The sequence below is a fragment of the Phycodurus eques genome, chromosome 17, assembly GCF_024500275.1.
Source record: "Phycodurus eques isolate BA_2022a chromosome 17, UOR_Pequ_1.1, whole genome shotgun sequence".
Taxonomy (NCBI): Eukaryota; Metazoa; Chordata; class Actinopteri; order Syngnathiformes; family Syngnathidae; genus Phycodurus; species Phycodurus eques.
This window is the reverse complement of record NC_084541.1, coordinates 15,921,327-15,941,702: the sequence shown is the minus strand read 5'-3', so window position 1 is coordinate 15,941,702 and position 20,376 is coordinate 15,921,327. Positions and strand designations below refer to the sequence as shown.

General features: G+C 42.2%; 3 protein-coding genes and 1 non-coding gene across 4 annotated transcripts; 1 reads left to right on the top strand and 3 right to left on the bottom strand.

The window, feature by feature from the left end:
* Positions 1–329: 329 nt before the first annotated feature.
* On the bottom strand, positions 330–13,747 carry uimc1 (ubiquitin interaction motif containing 1). The gene is made up of 20 exons (XM_061701716.1): positions 13,545–13,747; positions 12,244–12,365; positions 11,288–11,369; positions 10,905–11,023; positions 10,018–10,153; positions 8,715–8,863; positions 7,751–8,347; positions 6,892–7,013; positions 6,720–6,819; positions 6,534–6,638; positions 5,756–5,799; positions 5,413–5,630; positions 5,096–5,136; positions 4,929–5,016; positions 3,863–4,108; positions 3,708–3,780; positions 2,913–3,015; positions 2,758–2,806; positions 2,612–2,645; positions 330–1,376 (listed from the first exon to the last, which is right to left on the bottom strand). The coding sequence occupies exons 2-20, from the start codon at positions 12,343–12,345 to the stop codon at positions 1,205–1,207; spliced, it is 2,580 nt and encodes an 859-aa protein (XP_061557700.1). The 5' UTR covers positions 12,346–12,365; positions 13,545–13,747; the 3' UTR covers positions 330–1,204.
* A 757-nt stretch (positions 13,748–14,504) lies between these two features.
* On the bottom strand, positions 14,505–17,623 carry LOC133415937 (early growth response protein 1-B-like). Its single transcript, XM_061702493.1, has 2 exons — positions 17,183–17,623; positions 14,505–16,097 (listed from the first exon to the last, which is right to left on the bottom strand). Exons 1-2 carry the CDS (start codon positions 17,361–17,363, stop codon positions 15,040–15,042), a joined length of 1,239 nt encoding a protein of 412 aa, XP_061558477.1. The 5' UTR covers positions 17,364–17,623; the 3' UTR covers positions 14,505–15,039.
* A 605-nt stretch (positions 17,624–18,228) lies between these two features.
* On the bottom strand, positions 18,229–18,301 carry trnaa-agc (transfer RNA alanine (anticodon AGC)). The gene has a single exon. It is a non-coding gene; the product is annotated as a tRNA-Ala (tRNA).
* Positions 18,302–18,690: 389 nt separating this feature from the next.
* Positions 18,691–19,616, top strand: hspb9l (heat shock protein, alpha-crystallin-related, b9-like). The gene is given in 2 exon segments (XM_061702653.1): positions 18,691–19,317; positions 19,319–19,616. Coding segments are annotated over 2 exon segments (624 nt in total). The 5' UTR covers positions 18,691–18,735; the 3' UTR covers positions 19,361–19,616.
* Positions 19,617–20,376: the final 760 nt, after the last annotated feature.

The following is a 20,376-nucleotide window of genomic DNA, read 5'->3' as shown; positions in this document are numbered from 1 at the left end:
TGTAACCCTTTTAGACTGATAGACGTCAAACTTTCTCATCTGTTCTTTAATTTCTTTGGATTGTGACATTTTGCTGTTATGGCCGTCTTCATGTCAGACAGGTTTTATTAAAGTGATTTATTGATAGAACAAGGTCTAGAGGTAATCAGGCTTGGGTGTGGTCAGTGAAAACAAACTCAGCTTTCCAAAAAATATGATTAGCCATAGTTAATTCCTAATTTAACAAGGGAAGGAATTATTTTTTCAGACAGGGAAAGTTTTCTCCCCTCCCCCCCACCCCCCCTTTAATAAATAAAAAATGTAAAAACAGCATTTTATGTTTACTTGATTTATCTTTGCCTGATAATTTACAATTATTATGAGACAATTTATTTGTCTGACGATCTTATACGTTAACGTGGGGAAACATACAATACATAATTTGAGGAGGAGGCAAATACTTCTTCCTGGCACTGTATATTCAAGTCTAAGTCCAAAAGCATATTTGGCAAAATGCTAAAATCTCAAGAAAAACCACAATTTCTGAAAAAACAAATATCCAAAAGACATCATTAAGATATAAATGCCGTCGATTACAACCACAAACCTTTAAATAAACTCTCCTGGAAAAGGACCAAAAAAAAAAAAATTATGGAGTATGCCCATTGTAGCTCTTAGCAGCTCATTTATAATTGAATATAACCAATTCAATACAAAAAAATAAAATAAAAAAGCATTTGACTAATGTTTACAAAAATCAATAATTTATTGAGGTAAGTGAATAAAAAATATAATTTTTAATAATTGACCAATATAAGGAGGACTCTTGATAATGTAAATGCTCAGTGGACCAGATTAAATAGTGTGTGGCAGTGTGCGCGATACGTTGCCCACTCCTGCTTTAAACGTTATTTAAACCACAGTTAAATTGTTCAAATCTCAAATCAAATGTTGATGTCGGGGGGAAACAAATAAATGTACTGAGCTCCGCTGTTGTATTTAAGTCAATTCAAAGGCACATTTAAATTAAAAAAGGAAATGTTCCAGTACAGTACGGCTGAGAGTCCGAAAGCCATGAACATGAACATACAGAACAAGGACTCCTCAGCACTTAACATTCAAGTGTGTTGCATAAATTATTCGTAATAGACATCAGTCCAAAGGCGTGGTGACGTCGGCCACTCCGTCTTCGTTAAGGTTCGCTGGGCTTTTTTTTTTTTTTTCTTCACCTTCGTTTGTGGCTCGGTTTCTTTAGTCTTTGCTGCCGCTTGAAGTCGACGAGACAGTCGGTGGCCTCCGAGATGGGAATGAAAGACTTAATTGGCGAGTTGCTGATTCCCAACATGGAACCGCCCGCCACCTCTTCCTCATTGTCATCCCGCAGATCGATGATATCGCTGAACGTGAACAAGTCGACATTGATGCAATTTTTTATTTTTTTTGTCATGCCAAAGAGAAAAAGGTTGACCAAGTTTAAATGTGTATGTAAAATGGTAATAAAAAATAAAATGTATTCTTGTTTTAAACCTATTATTTATAATCAATAACTTAATTTAAAAAGAAACTGTCAAATGTATTATAAAACTCTTTATTTTACAATTCAACAATTTTATTAAAATGAGTTACCTAATTAATAACATTTATATTACTCAGAATTAATTGATTGTAATTAACCAATTAATTAAAAAAATATTTATAATTATTTTACCATAAAACATTAACGTTGATAAAGAACAATTTAATGAATAACCTGAATCAGGAAAATTAAATACATTGTCAAGTTGTTTATCATAAATATTTGAAATTGTAATAACTGATCAATTATTTAATAAAATAAAAATAAAGATTTTGAATGCATTGTAATTGTTTTTATTTTACTATTAATTTAATTAGTTACAATTATTCAATTGTTTAAAACATAATACATGGTAAATGTACTGTAAAATTGTCAACTTTTAAAACTGTACTTATAATAATCTATGTTAATATAACATATTTAATATTATTACAGAAATTCACTATAAAGTTCATTAGTTACAATAAATTAAAAAACATTTACAAAAATAAGAAAATGTTAAATGTATTATAAAAGTTTATGAATTTTTAAAATTGTACTTATAATTAAAATTATTTACTAAAATACATCCAAAGAAAGAAAATGTATTCGATTTTCTTATTTTACCATTAATTTAATTAGCTACAATAAATCAATTAAGTGATTATTTAAATCAACCAATTGTATACATCCCAAAGAAAAATGTCATTTGAACAGGGGTGTCTTTTTATATCCACTGTATATGTACTAAAAGCTGTACAATCTACTTAGTAGTTGAATGAACCATTCCTTATTACATTTAATCATCAGCTAAAATTGATTTTTTTTTTTTTTTTTTACCATATTTCTAAACATATTGTGATCCATCCGTCAATAAGTAATCAGCAGACATGGATCACTAAAAAGGCCCCTGAAACTCATGCTACAAAAGCAATTGGCCCTGTTCAAGCTTTTAAGGCCATCCTGGCTACAAAAAGGTTAACTGTGTGGCAACAAGTCAGGTTAGTATTCACAGCAGCGTTATGGCTATAAACTGTCAAACCATCACGACGTCAGAATTCAGAGGTGACAACTTACCCTTGCTGGAGTCTGCACCTGGACGGACCGGCTCCTGTCAACGAGGTTAAATATAAAAGTTCCCAAATGTTACTCATCGTCGATATCAGCTGTGCTTGTAGTTTCGCTTTGACACGAGCGGATGGTAACTGTCACATTGGGCTTACCCGTATGCCTGCTTTCTATATTCTCCAGAGCTGCCAACAGATTTCCCTTCTGGATGGTTAAAAAAAAAAAAAACAATCCAAATTATTCATGTGACACACATCTAAATAAATGTGTAAAAAAAAAAAAATAGTTCAGCATGTTCCCATCTTAGTACCCCGGGCGTCTTTGTTGCCCGCCGCTGGATGCAGAGCTCGGTGTGGGTGGCGTACTCTCGCAGGGCCACAGCCTTCTGGCAGATGTAACACTTCTCCTGGATGCTGTGGGGGAAATACCACCATTACATTCCGGCTAGGTTGTTTCATTGGGCCATGCAAAATGTGACTCATTTAAAAAGAAAGATGAAGAAAATTCAGGTGGTTTAAAAACAAAACCATAAAAAGGATGAACAAAAAATAATGAAAAAAATATTTCTTTTTTTTTTACGTTGCATATATATATATATTGAGAAACTTTAGAATGGGTCATTTTGACCCACAATATAACAGGAGGGTTACAAAAAATCTTTAAAAAAATAATAAATTAAGAAATATGTATAAAAGTGAATATATTTAAATATAAATATAATTAAAGGGTAAAATATCGACAGTATATAATGCACAAATGCATTTCAATAAATTGGAATATCACGGAAAACTTTAAAACAATATATTATTATACATTACTGTATTTAGCGTCACTGCAAACAGAGCTATGCACTTCCTGATTTTATCTTGTATTTGAATAATTTGGATGATTATAGTTTACAACTAATCCATCCATCCATTTTCTGAGCCGCTGCTCCTCACTGGGGTCGCGGGCGTGCTGGAGCCTATCCCAACTGTCATCGGGCAGGAGGCGGGGTACACCCTGAACTGGTTGCCAGCCACCTTCCTATGACATTCTCATTTACTGGGATGTATCTGTATATAAATGACCACAAAACAAAAAAAGGATTTGCTAGGCAACATACTTGTCAGTGGAGGAGGCATCGCCTTCTTCGTCTGCTGCCCACCTTTTTCTCTTCCTTCTGGGATTCAAGGGCACTGCAGTATCAAGTCGGACGCTGACATCAAGTGGTGAAAAGGCAGAACAATCACTATGAATTTTCGGACGTCTTTCTCCAACCTTGCAAACATTCATCCGCATCTGCGGGCTCTGCCTTGCCGTCGCAGTACGCCGCGTGCCTCTCGATCTTTCCCATGGGGAACGTTCCCTGGCACATGGGACACTCCACGGCGGCTTCCAGGCCGACGGGATCCAGCTCGGGCGAACAGGACCTTCGAAGCACTCTTTCTTCTTCCTCATTCGTCGGAGCAGGTTTCGTTCCAATGTCGCCGCTGATGAGGTGGTTTGTCTGAGTCTCTCCGTTGGCTGAGGCGGCAATCAAGTTAAATGTATTTTTTTTTCAGCTTGACAGCGTCACCAAAGATGACAGAATAGGGTTTTTCTTGCATGTAAAATTATTTTATTGCAACTCCCAGTTGAAGTTTACTGTCAAACGAAGCATAAAACAAAGAGAATTGCATGTGCAGTCTAAACCACCATATAAAGTTTGCCTTATACGAAAGTCCGCAAGCTTAAAGCTAACATGATACAAAACTCAATGTTATAACTTTTTAAGCAAAGCCTATTTGAACACAAACTGCGTAGCAACACATGTAGACAAACAATAAAACAATGCTCAAAAGGCTTTATCCTCTCCGAAAAACGACTGATATTACTGCAGCTTATTAAGGAGTTGTGACCATCTTCTTTGTTCATATCTGTATCTGTATCTATATAGTATACTGCCTCCTGGTGGCCCAGGCACACGCGCCAGAAGGAGCTCCACAATAAATTAATCATGATGCATGTTATTACTGTATTTTTTTTTTTTTTATAAAGCACAATTCAGTAAAGGGCTATTTGGTTTGATTCAAGAGAAAAGATTAGCGATACGAGTGTTTTTGAGTTACGAGCATGGTCATGGAACATATTAAACTCGCAACTCAAGGCACCACTGTATACGACTCAATAAAAACGTCTTCCTTTTCTTTTCTAGAACAATAAAGCACGTAGGGAGCGGCATACGCGCACATGTCAATTTGAGCGAGCAAAACCCACGTAAATCAGCCAGCGGTGGCTTCGTGCAAGCGCCATTCATTTGCAGTAGGGACACTCTACTCAGAATTAGCATGAGACAGAACCTCACCCTCCATCGTCGCCTCCTCATCCTCGAGTTCATCGACGACCGAATCATCGCCTCTCTGCGCCGTTTCCGGACACTCCGGGCTGTTAGGCTACAGGGGAAGACAACAGAACAGATGATAGTGAGGTCAAGTTTAGGAAATAAAGTTCCATTGCAAATGCGGCAGTTACCTTAGCTAGATCCGTGTGATCTTGCCCACTCATTTGGGTCTCTGTTGGTAAAAAGACAGAGTAAACTGGTTTAAAAGAGTGGTCAAGTATACTTAGGCTACATTTACACTGGAATAGATGGCATTTCCATTGATTTGCGATACAAGTGCTTAAAGTTGCGGAGCGTGGTCAAGGAACAAATTAAAGGCATAAGAGTTTATTTGTGTATGTGTAATTGATCATTGTATTCAGATGACTTCAAGCTTGCACTGATGTTTTATGTTTTTTGTTTTTTTTACCATGCATCATGAATCCAACCTTTGAAAGCGTTTCCGTACCTGGACAAATCACGTAGTCGTCAGTGTCCATCTGCTCTCCCTCTTTCCATGCAGTCCCTTCCTCCTCCATCCCCTCTTTCTCCTCTTCCTCCTCCTTTTCCCTTACTTCCTCCTCCTCCTGCTGCTGCTGTTCCCCCTCTTCCTCCTCCTCCGTCTCCACCAGAAGGTTGTCCACATCCTGACTAAAGAGCTTTTTGTATTTCCGTCTGAGGCCACGCCTACAAATGTGAGATGGAAATAAGGTTTTGGCAAGGTAAAAAGTGAGGCAGACGTGAGCCGGACTACTTCCTGTGCGTCATTTTTAAAGCGAAAATGCGTAAAGAAGATGTAGGCAGGTTTTTACCTGCGAGGACCTTCCGTGTGGGAAGACTCCGGTAACGGGGATTTCTGGAACAAAACAAAGCAATAATCACTCACAAATCAGGTTCAAGTAAAAAATCGATACATAATCAAAATTATTATTTTGTTTAATTAGCCTATATAGACGCAATTCCATTTTGGGAAATCACATGGAAAATATGCTGGAAAAAAGTAATAATAGTAGAAAATTGACACGCAATCAAAATAGGTTTATAATTCCCTATAGATGTAAGAAGATAGAGGGCAAATTACTACTTCTGTCTAAATGAAGCTCCTCAACTCAACATTGATGCCACAAGATGGGGGCAAAGTACTACTTCTGTCTAATTGAAGCTCCCCTCCTCACGTCAACATAGTTCCTTGGGAGCAATATGCCACAAGATGGCGGCAAATAACTAGTTTAGCCTAAAAGAAGTTGCACAACATAGTTCCTTGACACCATGATGCAAAAAAAAAATAATAATAATAATAATAATAAAAATCTCGTTTCTTTAGCCTGAGCACAAAAACAGCAAATAGGTGGATGGGTCTGATAATTTTTTTAGTTCCTTTTTTATGATGGTGGCGTTTTGTCCTTGAAATGAGTTACATAATTTTACATTATCTTCTGTGGGAAATGTTGTTTTGAATAAGAGAACAAAAGGTTAAGAGTCTTGGAACTGCTTGCGTACGATTTTGGTGGTTCCGCTGTTGTTGTTTTTTAAGGCTAGTTGCAATTGTTTGTGATCGTCAATGCTACGTGCGTGAGCTGAACTCAGTACCTCCGACTGCGGCAGGATGGCGTCCCCCCACTCGGCCTTCCTCAACAGACACCTCTGAGCCTCCTTTAGACTCTTTTCGTACACCTCCATCTGGGCCACGATCACCTGTAAGGTTAAACTTGATAAAGTTACAGCGAGACATTTCCAGAACTGCTCCACTCTGCGCAATTACGTGGAGGTGACTACCTGTGTGTAGGCGTCTGCGTCCAGTCCGCGTGGACAGAAGGGGACCCCCCAGTAATAATGAACCGTTGGCTGGGTGGAGACACACTGCTGAGTGTTCAGGCTGGAAACACAAAGATGTGATCCGTTTAACGTGGTTTTGCTTTTGGTTAAAGCAGGGCACACATATACCCACTTGCAGCTCGAAGCGCTTGTCTCCGGGCCCGTTTCCGTTACGGGGTTCAAATGGGCCGTCTGTGATTCGGCCTGTTGGAAACCCTTCTCCTCCGGGAAGACTGGACTGGGTGAGCTCACCAGCTGTAACACAGGGAAGGTTAAAAGACAATCAATTTATCTACAGTGGAATGGTACAAATTGCAGCGTAAAACCCAGACTATCTGGAAAAAAGATGCCTGGGGGCCAATATGAGCTGTTATAGAATATATCAAAGACACATTAGTCAAAGCTGTGAGCAACGATGAATGGGTACTCAAAGCCCCTTTTTTCATGGCGAAACCTCAAAATAATCACGTTAATGTCATGCTCTGCCATCATTGGACTGGATAGGCAAAAAAGCTTTGCCATTTAGTCTCGCTAATCTGTCTAGCATACCTGCTTCTGATCAAGGCTCATTAAGGCGAATTCTCTTGGGGAGTTCATCAGTACGAGTATGAGTCAAGTATGAGCCCTGGAATTTGCCCAAAATGGCTACTTCAAAATGAAATGGAACACTACCTGTTCAATTTACCCTCGTATGTTGATCGGTGAAACTGGTATTGAGAGCTGATATTTCTAGCTTTCGGGCATGTTGAGACTCCCAAAAAGCAAGATTTTTCAGGGCTCATTTGGTCAGATTTTCTCGCCCGAAATGGCAGCTTCAAACCAAAATTGCCGACTTTCTGTTCAATTTGAGGGGTGGGTAAATGCCACTTTTTCATGCGTTCTGTTGTGCTGGACAGGACCACCCAATATTGATCAGTGCAAGTGTTTTTAGAGGCAGATTTTTTTTTTTTTTATACCCAAACAAAACTCTGTTCCAATGCGGCGTAACATACCGTGTCATCCGCATCGTCGTCAGACCAGCGAAGCGTCACGTCGCTGATCAGCTCCGTTTCAGATGAGTCATCGGCGAAACCGGGAACGGATCGACGGTCCGCGTTTGTTGAGTGGACATCTTGGGAGCGCTTCCCATCTGACCCCGAGAAGACGGGACTACTTTTTGAGAGGGGCGAGTTCTTTGAGGGTGCCGGGCTCATTGGGAAAACCGGGCTCATGGGCGGACAGGAAGAAGGCCTCACAGACGGGCTTAAGCTCTCCTGAGTAGAGAATCTGAAGTCCAAGTTTGGTCCGTCCGGACTTCCCGCTTTGACATCCCGAGAGCTGTCACGTCGAGCTTCATCCCCAAACACGGGGCTTTTTAGATACTCAGCGCCATCGTCTCCCGTCTCCGACTCGGAGAAGACGGGACTTTTGCGGCGTGCCGAAAAAGGGACGCTCTCGGGCGAGAGCTGTGAGCAAAGCACGAAGCCGGAGGTCTTGCAGGTCTCCAGCAGGTCCTGACTCAGCCGGGGGAAGGCCACCGTGGCTCTACGACCGCTCGTGAGGGAGACGGGGGATTTACGGAGCGGATCGATCTGCGTGGAATCGCAGCTCTGGTAAAGAAAACAAACATGTCAACGTATGAGCAATGTATGTGATATTTTAAAATATTTAGTTTAAAAATATTTTATTCCATTTTAGTAATATTTTTTTAATATTTCATTTTTGAAAATATTTCATGTATTACATTTTATTTTCAAATGTTTGAATCTATTTTCAAATATTTTTATTTTTTTATTATTATTTTTTTTATTTAACAAGACAGTCTTCAATGGACGTGACATGCATGTTTTTGGGAGGTCCCAACCAAGCACCGGGACAACTAGCAAACTCCACGCAGGAAGGCCGCAGCCAAGATTTGAACTGAGCAACCTCCGAACTGAAAAGCAGACGTGCAAACCGTCAGTGTCTGTTTGTCACCTGTGGCGAGTCCAAAAATTCAAGCGCTGACTCGGAGCTACTGGGCAACGCCTGAGTGCAGACGTCGTGGCTCTGCGACAAGTCCGGCACAGGAGCTTCCTTCGTTTTGCACTTCTGATCTTGGTTAGTTTCCCCTTTTCCTTTGCCCTCTACAATTACAACAGCACACATACATTGTAAGCAGTCAGGAGCAGGGTTGACGCTGTGGTACCGTGTCTTTTGTGCTTTATTCTTTACACAATCACAGGTTCTCCAGCAAGTTGTTGACCGAACGAACCAAGTGCAGGGAAACCTCGGTTTATGACGGAGTTCCGCTCCTGTGACGGTGACGCAAACCGAAATTTGAGTTGGAACGTCCCGTAAAACAACACTAACATAGCAGCAAAGTCATAATTACAGAAAATATTTGTATGAAAAACACTAAATCAAATCAATCAAAAGCCGTAAATATGGCATTAACTGAACGTACCAAATTGATCATTATAACTATGCAAAAAAATGATTGAGAAGGGTGCAAATATTTTTTCGCAGCACTGTATTTTACGCCCCCACGCGATCTACAGTGGTGCTCGACTTGCAGCACACCAATTTTGCTCCAGTTTTTGTTTTTTTTTTATTAAAAGTCAAATAGTTCAAGTCCAATGAGTAGCTTGAAGTAGTACAAACTAAGGTAAGTGGCGAATGGCCAGAGGTTGAAAAAAAACTAAAAGAAAAAAAATAAACTTTTTTTTTTTTTTTTTTTTTTAATTGAAAGTCAAGTAGTTCAAGTCTAATAAATAGCCACACAGTTATGGAAACTACCACGACAGAGTTAAGAACTTTCTGATGAATATTTTAGAGATAATGCCACAAGTGTGTTCAGATGTGATATCTGACCAAGGTGACTACTTTAATGAGTCAAAGGTTTAGAATACATTTGTGTTTGTAGACCAATGCCATGATTTCTTTTGTAACTTGAACAGTTTATTTGTACTGTCTTTTCATTTCAGAGTAAAGCGAGCAATTGAACAGCATAAATTTCAACTTTTAAAAAATTGGTGCTCTAAAACTTTTGACCGGTAGTGTATATTCATATTTTACAATCTAGTGCTTTTTTCTTTATTAAAAATAATGTAACGGGAAAAAAAGCTGCCAATGTTTTTTGGGGGGGGGGCCGGAACGCATTTGGTCACCAAACGGATTTAAATTCTCAAGTCAAGGTACCACCGGAGTTCATTGGGGTCGTAACCTCGAAACGTCGCACGTCGGTACCGTTAAAAACAGAGCAGAGGACCACGTGTACCGATTTTCATTCGTGAGTCACCTCGGCTCAGGCTCGTGCAGACGTCGCTCGATTCGGCCCCGGCCTTCGGGTACGAACGGCTGCGTCGCGAGCAGGAGGTGTCCGCTTCAGTCAGCAGGCTCTGACTCTGAGAGGGTTCTTGTGTCTGGCCGAACATCTAGGAGGGTAAAAATAATAAAACCTCTTGGAAGAAACACGAGAAAAAAAAAAACCTGTAGTGTAGAACCTTGCTGTGATTGACGAACCCAGTGCTCACTGTTTTTTTTTCGTCTGGAAAATATCCTCTGTTAAAGAGTTGCACAAAATAACCATACTAGAAAAGTACCGCGATACCTCGCCGTCAAAAATTAAACAATACTGGAGTATCAGATAGCGAGCGGTTCTCCAACTTCGCTATTTAGGTACTTAGTATTTAGGTATAGTATTGAGGACAGAACTTTGGTATCGTGACAACACTAATCGGTTATTTGCGGAAAAATAACCTGTTGTGATACAGAAGTATTGCTTTTGCACCATCTTGTGGCATTTTGGTACCAAGAGAGTACTGTCGATCTGTCGATCTGAATTAGGGAGCAGATAGTAAGTTTCTGTCGATCTGAATAGTAAGTTTGTCGATCTGAATTAGGGAGCAGATAGTAATTTTTTTTCTAGTAGTGTTTGAAAAGGTAAAATGTTTTGTTTGAAAATGTTCAAAAAGTGTTTTTTTTTTTTTTTTTTTTTTTTTAAATGCTACCAAAAGTATTTTAATCAGCTTTTGACTTATTTTTAAGTTTTTGCCGTGGTGTCGTTTCACTGTAGGTATCAAAGTGCTTTATCTAGGTATAAAATTGAAGTCAAAATTTTGGTAAGGCGACAACAACACAAGCACAAAATGTCCTTCACAGCAGCTTTCATTTTACTGTACTCACGCTGTCTTTGATCGCTTTCATGACGGCCGCTTCTTCCTGCTGCACTTGGTGCGCGCTGACGCTGGCTTCCTGCGCGCTCAGATGCAGGGCCAAGGCCATCATCTCTTCCTCTGTCATGTCTGAGGAAGAAACAGGAAGTTGATTAGTGTTTTTCCCCCCCCCCCCCCTCCACATAGTTTCAAACTAATCAGAGCTGCACTGTTCCCCGTGTTTACGCAAAGTCGTTTGAGCATTTATTCAATATCCCACTAGTGCGCTAAATTGTCTGACTAATGAGGACAAAGAGCACACTACTACATGGACCCTCAGCTGGATATCAAGGGTACTGAATAAATGTTGGGCTTGCCGTAGCGCGTTTATCATTGAGCTGAGACATTCTCTACCTTCGGCTTTGTGTTTTCTGTCTCTCCACTGTTTTTCTCGGTCCGACAAGAACGCCGGCAGAAGCGAAGCGGAGCACTCGCCCTGAAAGAACAAAGACACACGCTGATGTTAACAAGGGGTGTCATCATTGAATCGTTTTAGAATCGATTATTCTATAGATTATTCCACCCAAAAATAAAAAATAAAAATGTATTTTCCATTCAAGTTTATTGTAATCGTATCTTTTTTTTTCTTATTACCAGTTACTAACTGATTACTGTTGCTTATTTGGTATTATTTAATGATTAAACAAAACCAAGTACACATTTTTGAAAGTGAGAGCTACTTCTTGGGTACTGATCAATGCGAAAGGCTACTAGTTTAATTTTCGATTCTGAGGCTGCTTCGGGTTCAACTACATGTAAGTGGCAAAATATTCACACTATTGCTGAAAATAAAGATTGTCTTAATAGATTTAACTGATTTTTTTTGTTATATATATACCACAAATTGATTAGGATTCAGTTGCTGGTTTAGTCCTGAATGTGTCAGATAATAGGGAACATTTTTGATCATTGTTTGTCAAAGTAAAAGAAGAAGTTTGCAAATCTATTATTTTTATTAAACACAAAACGTAATCAGTCTGCTTTTATGGACGACTAAAAAAATCTTAAAGGCTAAAACAGAGTCCAATCAATATTGCACGATTTAAAGTTAAAACAATCGGCCTTGACAATTAATTGATTATCAGAACAGTTGTTGATTAATTTCATGATTGATGAGCTGTCAATTGATCGATTAATGTTGACAATCTATACAAACGTGTTTTCATTTCCAGCTACATTGCAGTGTGTTATAATGTTACAGCAAAAAAAAAAAAAAACGTATGGCATTGACAGCGACTATAAAATGTTACTCGAGTATGAAGCGTGCGTACTTCTCTGCTCAAGTGCAACTTGTTCGATTCTGTCTCTACCTGTTCCTCGCCTTCATTGAGAGCTTCATCCGCCTTTGTGTTCTGGTCCAACGACTGGCTTTCAGGGGGTCCATCTCTCTTGCGTTGCTTCCTCAGAGGCATCCTGCTCGGCTGGACAAAGACTTTTGACACACGCACGACCCGACATAAAATCACTTGTGGGGTCACGATCCGTCAGGCCATGTTTTTAATTAAGATATCAAAAGTGTAATGCATTCCTGCTTTTTGACTGCCTTTACTTGAATGTAAATAAAATAAGCCTTCCAGTCCATTGCCCCCAAATTGTCAAATGCGCTTCTTTTTTAGCTAAGAGTCGCCTTTTTAGTGGATATTTCGAATTGTTCGATTTTTTTTGATTTTTTTATTGCTAGTTAAATGTAAAAGTTGTTTCCGTATTTTATATAAAGACAATTGAGTTCAACTGTTATTCACTTTTAAGGTCAAAACATTTGCATTGCGCTGCTTGTTTTAATTGCTTCATTTAGGTGCAATTACTGTTTAACGACATGTGCGACACATTTGCAAAACATTTTAATGTTATCATGAAGTGCACTTTTGATTTTCCTCTTTTTAAGCGGAGTTGATGTTCAAAGGTTATGTGCATAATGTGACTGTTTTTTACTCATATTTATAATTAATTTTAAGGAATAAAACCCTTGCCTCCTTTTATTTTCTTGTTTTTGATGAACACGTAGGTCTACTAGCTACTGTATTATAACCTGGGTTGGTTAATGTTGGTTGCTCGGTTTTTTTGGGAGCTGGTACTTGGTGTACAAATCAAGTTGTAGAGGCACATTTATTTGCAGAAAAACGGTCAAATTGACAAAGGGGTCAAACGATTTTAGTCTCTTACTTTTTCCAGAGCTTTATGAATGACTGTATTCTTCAATATGGAAAGCAATTTATGAGTCCTCTCTGTGAAACGTTCTCCATAAATAAAATGTACTTTCTTCACAACAAAATCTTGTAGCAGTCAAATGTCACTTGTGGCTTATTTTTTTCCGTTTCAATTATCATCATACATTTTCTAGTCCATAAATTGTAACATTAAACGAGAAAACGCATCTTAAAAACACACAAAAGTGTGAATTCGACCGTGACAGACAAAATTCAAGCGACACTACAGCGCTTGCTACATTGTAGCTACATGACAGGACACGAGAGCCACACGTTTTGCTAGAGGCAAACATCACGAATATGCAGCTTTCAAATTGTACATTAGCGATTAGTGGTGTTCGTCGTTCAATTGTTACAAAGGAATAAACACTACATGGGAAGAAATGGAGTTTAAAGGCGCTCACGTCGGAGTTTTCCCTCACTTTCGCGGCGCCATGTTTGTTTCGGTCCGCGTAGTGACGTCAGAGCAACGTCAGGTAGCGTCTGCGACGATGCCTTCAAAGACTATTCAAATTATCAAAATCAAATGCTTTTATATTCGCCCAGTGCAGTCAGGGGCGTTTATTTTACAAACTGTGAATTACCAATAATGTATTATACTTCAAGTTTAATATGACTAAATTAGAATCACTGTAATTGAAGCAATTTATCATAAAAGCACTCACATATGAGTTTCCCTGACTTTTGCGGCGGTCCAGAGAAGTCACGTGATAAAACGTAATGCGGCGTTTTTGTAACGATGCGTTCAAAGACACTAAAAAAAAAAAACTTCCCCATCGCCAGATTTTATTTGACGACTGCTGCCATATATAAAACTAGGTATATACGACATCCCTTTTGAACTGAACACAATTACTCCCCGTCGGGAAATCAAACCGCAGTGGAGAAATCTTAAGAATAGTCCGGTCCAACTCGTATGCCCGGTTTATGACGTCACATCAAGCGCATGCATGCGCGTGCCACACGTTTTTCATTAATTTCCCAGAAATTCGAATCACGGCAGCGAGTATTATTGCTACGGAATGAAGCCGATGTAATCTGGGTGTGTTGCACGCATGCGCACACTCGCGCAATGCAACCGTCACCAGCCAAGCAGGAAGCTCCTTATTTGGGCATGAGGATATCCGCCGCAGCGGGAGGAAACTCTTTATATGGGTTGAAGGGATTGTTTTGTTTTGTTTTTAACCGCAACGGGCTGGAAGGACAAAGTGCAATCACACACACACACGGTTATTATTATTATGATGACTTTTGCTTCGTGGACTAATCGTGTCTGCTTTTGTGTTGTGTGTACCGACTATGTCTCCTTTCTTATGTTACAGAGAATCAAAGAAGACCACGTGATGCATTTATTTGCAGTCAACATTTTTATTCTTGTTCCGTTAAGAGGAAAACATTAGGTGTCAAATGCATGTGAACATTCAAACCTACATGGTAGGTAAAAATAATATATATATGTACAAAAATATTCATATATATATATATATATATATATATATATATACACACATTACAAATTTTTTTACATTCAGTTCACAAACTGTGTTTGATTGGGGCAATTGTTTAATTTGTTTAATGAACTTTTTATAGTTTATTGTCATTGCTGTGGGTTCGAGTTCTTTGCACCTCTCGGAATCGTCAAATTGGGTGGACACGTCTATCGTGACAGGACGCATGAAAATATCTCAAGGACCCATACTGGAAATTGTACAGGAAGTTTGTCATTTTGCTTTGAAGCAGCCATTGTGGGTGGATCCCAGGGTTTAACAGTTTGATAATGGTTTCAAGTCTGCAAAAGGAGGCGCGAGGGCCCGTTCACCCCTGCTCGCAGCTCTCATGTTTTACTCGTGATGTGTGTCCTCAGCGAACCATCTGAACGCTCAGAGGTCCAACTTCCCGTTAGCAGATGTTGTGAAGTGAAGAAATGCTGGGCGGCCGCTCCGAACGAGGGGATGAGGAGCAGCTGGAAGAGGAGTAGAGGTTGGGGTAGCTCGGAAAGGAGGAAGGGCTAAAGACGGGAGGCGCGGGCGAGGAGGAGCTGTGAGCGGGTGAGCAAGCTGAGGAGGAGGCGGGAGGGGCGGGGATGGCGTTCCGGTCCCGGTGCCGCTGGTGGATCTTGGTGTGCCGTTTGCGCTCGTCGCTGCGGGCGAACTTGCGTCCGCACTCGCCGCAGGCGAAGGGTTTCTCGCCCGTGTGGGTGCGGATGTGGGTGGTCAGGTGGTCGCTGCGGCTGAAGCTGCGCATGCAAATGCGACACTGGAAGGGTTTCTGGCCCGTATGCACGCGCACGTGGCGGGCCAACTCGTCTGAGCGGGAGAAGCGGCGGTCGCAGCCGTCCGCCGGGCACATGTAGGGACGCTCGTGTGGGGACGCTTTGCCCTGCAGTTTCCTCCTGCACGGTTTAGTGAGCTGGCAGGTGGGCGCGGTGAGGGGCTGTTTGGGCAAGTGCGAGGAGGAGAAGGCCTTTATGGTGGAGAGTGGCGTGAGCGGTGGTTGTGGGGGATTCCCACCTTGTGACATCACGGGCTTCCGCTCCCGGTTTAGGTGGAGCTCGGCATCCTGCGACTGAGGCAGGATGTAGTCCGGGAGCATGGGCAGCCGAGAGGAAGGGTAGGCCGGGGGCGGCCTCTGCGACAGGAAGGGTGTCGGCTGGGGGTCCAGAGAGTCGACGGCGGCGAACGTCGGTGCCACGGAAAAGACGGAGGCGACATCGGCGGAGACGCAGCCGAAGCGCGACTGGCTCGGGGTGGACGTCACCGACAAAGAAGAGGGGGGAGCTGAAGGAGCTGCGACGCTGACCAAACCGCTAAAGAGGCTGAGGAGAGGCTCCGGCCACAGGCCGCCGCCGGCGGGCGCGGGAGACGGCTCGAAGGTGAAGCGGCCGCTGTACGCCAGAGGGGGGACGCGAGGGGTCAGCGGGGGGAGGCCCTGCAGGTCAGCCAGTTCCGACAGGAGGTCTGAAACGTAACAGAAGAGAAGATCACAACACTGGACCATCGCGCCGTGCGACTCCAATTGAGCCATTAGGAGCAAACGGGCAAAATACATTTGAAAAAATAGGCACAAATCTGTATGTATAAATATTTGCTGTCAAGAGGCTGAAATTCAAAGGGTTTGGAATTTGAAGTTAATCAATGTTTCTAAACAATTAATCGATTATCAAACTAGTCGATTTATTTGATGATTGATTAGTTGTCGATTAATCAATTAACAATTAACTTATCCTCACTAGGGTCGCAGGCATGCTGGAGCCTATCCCAGCTATCTTCGGGCGGGAGGCGGGGTACACCCTGAACTGGTCGCCAGCCAATCGCAGTGTTTTAAACATATTTAACCGATTTAAAACTCACTTTTTCCAACGCGCTGTAAACATTTGAACAACAAAAAAAATGTTAATCATAAAATTTATAGGAAATACCGTACATTAAAATAGTGTCGCTGTGTTAAATATGTGCCTTTAAGAGGCGGGGCCCGGTGTGGTGGTGCGTGATGTGGGCATATCTGCATTCAGTAAACGGCATACAAAAATGTCTCGAACCGTAAATATACTGAAATAATTGTGATCTTGTCTCGATTTACTTATTCGGTGTGAAATCTGCGTTTGCTTAGTTGAACACAAAATTATGATATTATTCTGTTTTATGAATGACAACAGGCAGATACGCAGGTTAATCGCACTTTCTGCCATCTAGTTGAAGAGCATTATATTGTTCTACCTGTCACGATAAGTCGCTGGCATCGATGGAGAAACAAAGATACATGAAATAATTGTTGGACCGATTGTAAAATTGGATAATCTTCCACTGCACCGATTTCTCATGGCACAGCACAGTGGTTGGGATTGACTGCTTTAGAAAATACTGCATTTGGCCCACACCCAATGTCATATGTGTGATGAATATTTTGCTTTAATTTGCATGGTTAATAATGTCAGTATTCCGTGTTCTAAAGACATTTCCTTCACTACAGTAAATGGTGTTGCGCATTCAATGAAACATTACCCGTGGTTTTTAATGGGCAATTATGTGTCAGAGCCACCCACCTCCGTAGTCCCCGGTCTCCCCGCTCAGCAGACCTCCACCCTCGGCGGCGTTCTGCAGAAGCAGCTGCAATTCCTCCAGCTTCGGGTAGCCGTCCAACGGGGACAGCACGGGAGGAAATCCGGCCAGGGGCTCGGAGATCTGCAGGGCCGAGAGCAGCAGCTCCGCTTTGGTCGCGGCCATTTCTCTGGGGCTCGGCCGCTCCTGGGGCTCCGGGGCACCGGCACTCTGGCTCCGCTGTTGCCCGCGGACCGTATGGGAGGACGGGGCTTGCTTCTTCGCGGGGCTCGGACCCTCGGAAGAAGCCAACGCGGGATTGGGTCTGGTCCGGGAGCCCAAAGAGAGTCCCGGCGGACGGCTAAAGTGATAATTTTCGTAAATGAGGGGATAACAGTGCTTGTTTCCGGTTGGTGTTTTCACTTGTTGCGGACGGTGACTGAAGCATGAGCTCCGACAGGATTCCTCAGTGAGGCTCGCTTCATAAAGACTCGTGTCGTGACGTAGATTACCAAATTAGGCAGGACGGAAGCCCATACATGGGCACAGCTGGGACTTTCCTGTTGAGCTGCCAGCAGACTTCCGGGTATGAGCTTTATTTTCTATTTTGTAAAATGGCGCGCGACCTTGGCTACTAGGTTTCCACCCATTTCGGAGGCGACCATAAACAGAAGTGATGCAAAAATAAAAAATATTTCGTTATATTTATATACATATATATATATATATATATATAGATACGTGTGTCTATGGTTTCCATGGCCGGAAGTGACAGATCAAATCAACAACTCGGATTTTTGCCCCTCGTTACAACGTCATCACTTCCTCGGCCCATATATGGGTTTTTCCGTTCAGTAGCCTGACCCAGTAAGGAGACTCCTCCCCTCTGGATGACAACTCGGAGGGGAGGGGGGGAATACGATGACTCCAGTTTAACCCCATTGGACAAAATGAAAGTACTTGTCGCGAAAAACATAACTTGAACTACTTAGATTAGAGAGTGTTGTATGCACAAATGTTAAAATAGAAAATAAAAACAATGAAGAAAACTTGGAGGATGCGGGCATCGATCCCACTACCTCTCGCATGCTAAGCGAGCGCTCTACCATTTGAGCTAATCCCCCTCTATGAAGTCCTGTCACACGTGCGAGCAGATTATTCCTTCAGTGTTATATCAGCTCTGAGCAAGCTGTTTAATAAAGTGTACTGTACAGTCTACAAAACTGTACTGATGAGCCGAAATGAGTTTAAATGTCTCGATGAACATTATATTTGTCTGTCTTATACTTAAGTACAGTATTAAACTACTTCATTACTAACTCTCCGCTGCTGCTTAATCAAGCCTATGACAGAGTCCGGTCTCGGAAATAGAACAAAGCAGCAACATGTCGGCATGCGACAGCCGTCTGTGCTGCATTTAGACTGTGACACACAAACACACACTCACGCCGGAATGCTGCTGGAACTTTCGGGCGGGTGTATATAAGCAGCAGGGACGTCCCAATATCAGACACTGCAGACCCCAAGCTGTGACGATCAACAAACAAGAGGAAGCAGGATGTTGTGCCCCAGCGTCTTCCAGCCGTCCGCCGCCCTGAGGCCCTTCATGGACGCTCGCTGGCCCGTCCGCAGCCTGTGGCCCGAGACCAGGCCTCTCTTCTACCACATCGAGCAAGAGATGCTGCGCCACGTGCAGGAGATGAGGCAGAACATGGAGTACATGGAGAGGCTGCACCAGAAGATCTTCGAGGAAATCGACCAGACCCCGGCGACGGCCACCTTCAGGCCCATCGCCTTCCACCAGCTGAGACCCGACGGAGGCAGCTTTGCGCTCAGCCTGGAGACCCAAGAGTTCTCCCCGGAGGAGCTGTCCGTCAAGCAGGTGGGCCGGAAGCTGAGGGTGAGCGGAAAGACGGAGAAGAAGCAGGAAGACGGGAAAGGCTCCTACTCGTACAGGTGTCAGGAGTTCAGGCAGGAGTTGGACCTGCCGGACGGCGTGGACCCCGAGACGGTCAGCTGCTCGCTCGTTGGGGGGCGGCTGCAGATCCAGGCGCCGCGGGAGAAAGCGGCCGGGGACGGGAAGGAGCGAGTGGTGCCCATCGACGTCGCCTCGACGCCGGCCGTCGAGGCGGCCTCCGCCATCGTCCTCCGAGGTCAACGGCCCCTCTTCCGCAGAGAACTGATGCACGCAATCTCTGCAGTTTGCATAATCTCACGGACAGAACATGCTTCGGAACAAGCTTTTTATTTTCTGATGTTTTAGCCAAGAATTATGAATCATGTCAACAATTAAAAAAAAAAAAAAAAAGAAAATAGCACCGAGTCACATTCTATTTCCAGCAATCGCCGAGAACATTCTTTTTAGGCATGCCACAGCACTGTCAAGTTATTTTGAAGTGTGGGCTCAGTAGCACAATAAAAGTGCTTTCTATTGTTCTGGATTATGTTCTTGTCTTTTCGAAACACCACACTAAGAATTTTATAATTCACTGACATTTCAAATCATTTTCTGTGCCTTGAGATATGAGTGACCCAACTTATTGATCCGCCGATTTTTATTTTTTTTTGCCTTGACTTGAGAGCACATACGAACACCGTACGGTGGCTGGTGACTCAACTCACTTCACAATGAGTGGCAGTGTTAGATTTTGTAAACATTCTTCAAAAAAGAGGCTTCAAGCCGTTTATTGCCACTCTCAGCTGAAGGTTACAGTCAAACTAAACGTAAAATAAAGAGAATTACACGTTGTGTATTTAAAGCAACAACACAGCTTCCGCTACCTGAATGCTAACATACAATGGTAAACTCCATTGGCACAGGAGCTAATAATTAGCATCAATCCTGCGGTGTTGTTACTTTTTAAAGCTATGGATATCTGAACACAAACGGTGCTGCGACACATGTAGACAGACCATATAACAGCACTCGCAGGCATATATTATTTCTCTTCTGTGAATAATGACTAATACTACAGCTGTACTGAGAAGCCGAGACAGAAGCTGAGTCTCTGGTAAATTATATCCGCATCTGTCTTAAACTGCCCCGAGGTGGCCAAGGTGCACAACCCAGAATGAGCAGCACAAGGTGCATTGAAGCAGAGTGACAAAAATGTATTCAATTTGTCATTACTGTATGTTTTTATAAAATATATTAAAGAGTACTGGTATTCTCATTCAAAACATTGGAAAATATTATTTT

Excerpts from the sequence above, each read along its gene's own strand:
- LOC133415937 (XM_061702493.1), bottom strand. The coding sequence starts at position 17,363 with ATGGCCGCGACCAAAGCGGAGCTGCTGCTCTCGGCCCTGCAGATCTCC. Across the intron at positions 16,098-17,182 it reads GGAGACCGGGGACTACGGAG|ACCTCCTGTCGGAACTGGCT; the intron begins GTGGGTGGCTCT and ends GTTACGTTTCAG.
- uimc1 (XM_061701716.1), bottom strand. The coding sequence starts at position 12,345 with ATGCCTCTGAGGAAGCAACGCAAGAGAGATGGACCCCCTGAAAGCCAG. Across the intron at positions 11,370-12,243 it reads TCAATGAAGGCGAGGAACAG|GGCGAGTGCTCCGCTTCGCT; the intron begins GTAGAGACAGAA and ends TTGTTCTTTCAG. Across the intron at positions 5,631-5,755 it reads CACACGGAAGGTCCTCGCAG|GCGTGGCCTCAGACGGAAAT; the intron begins GTAAAAACCTGC and ends TCACATTTGTAG.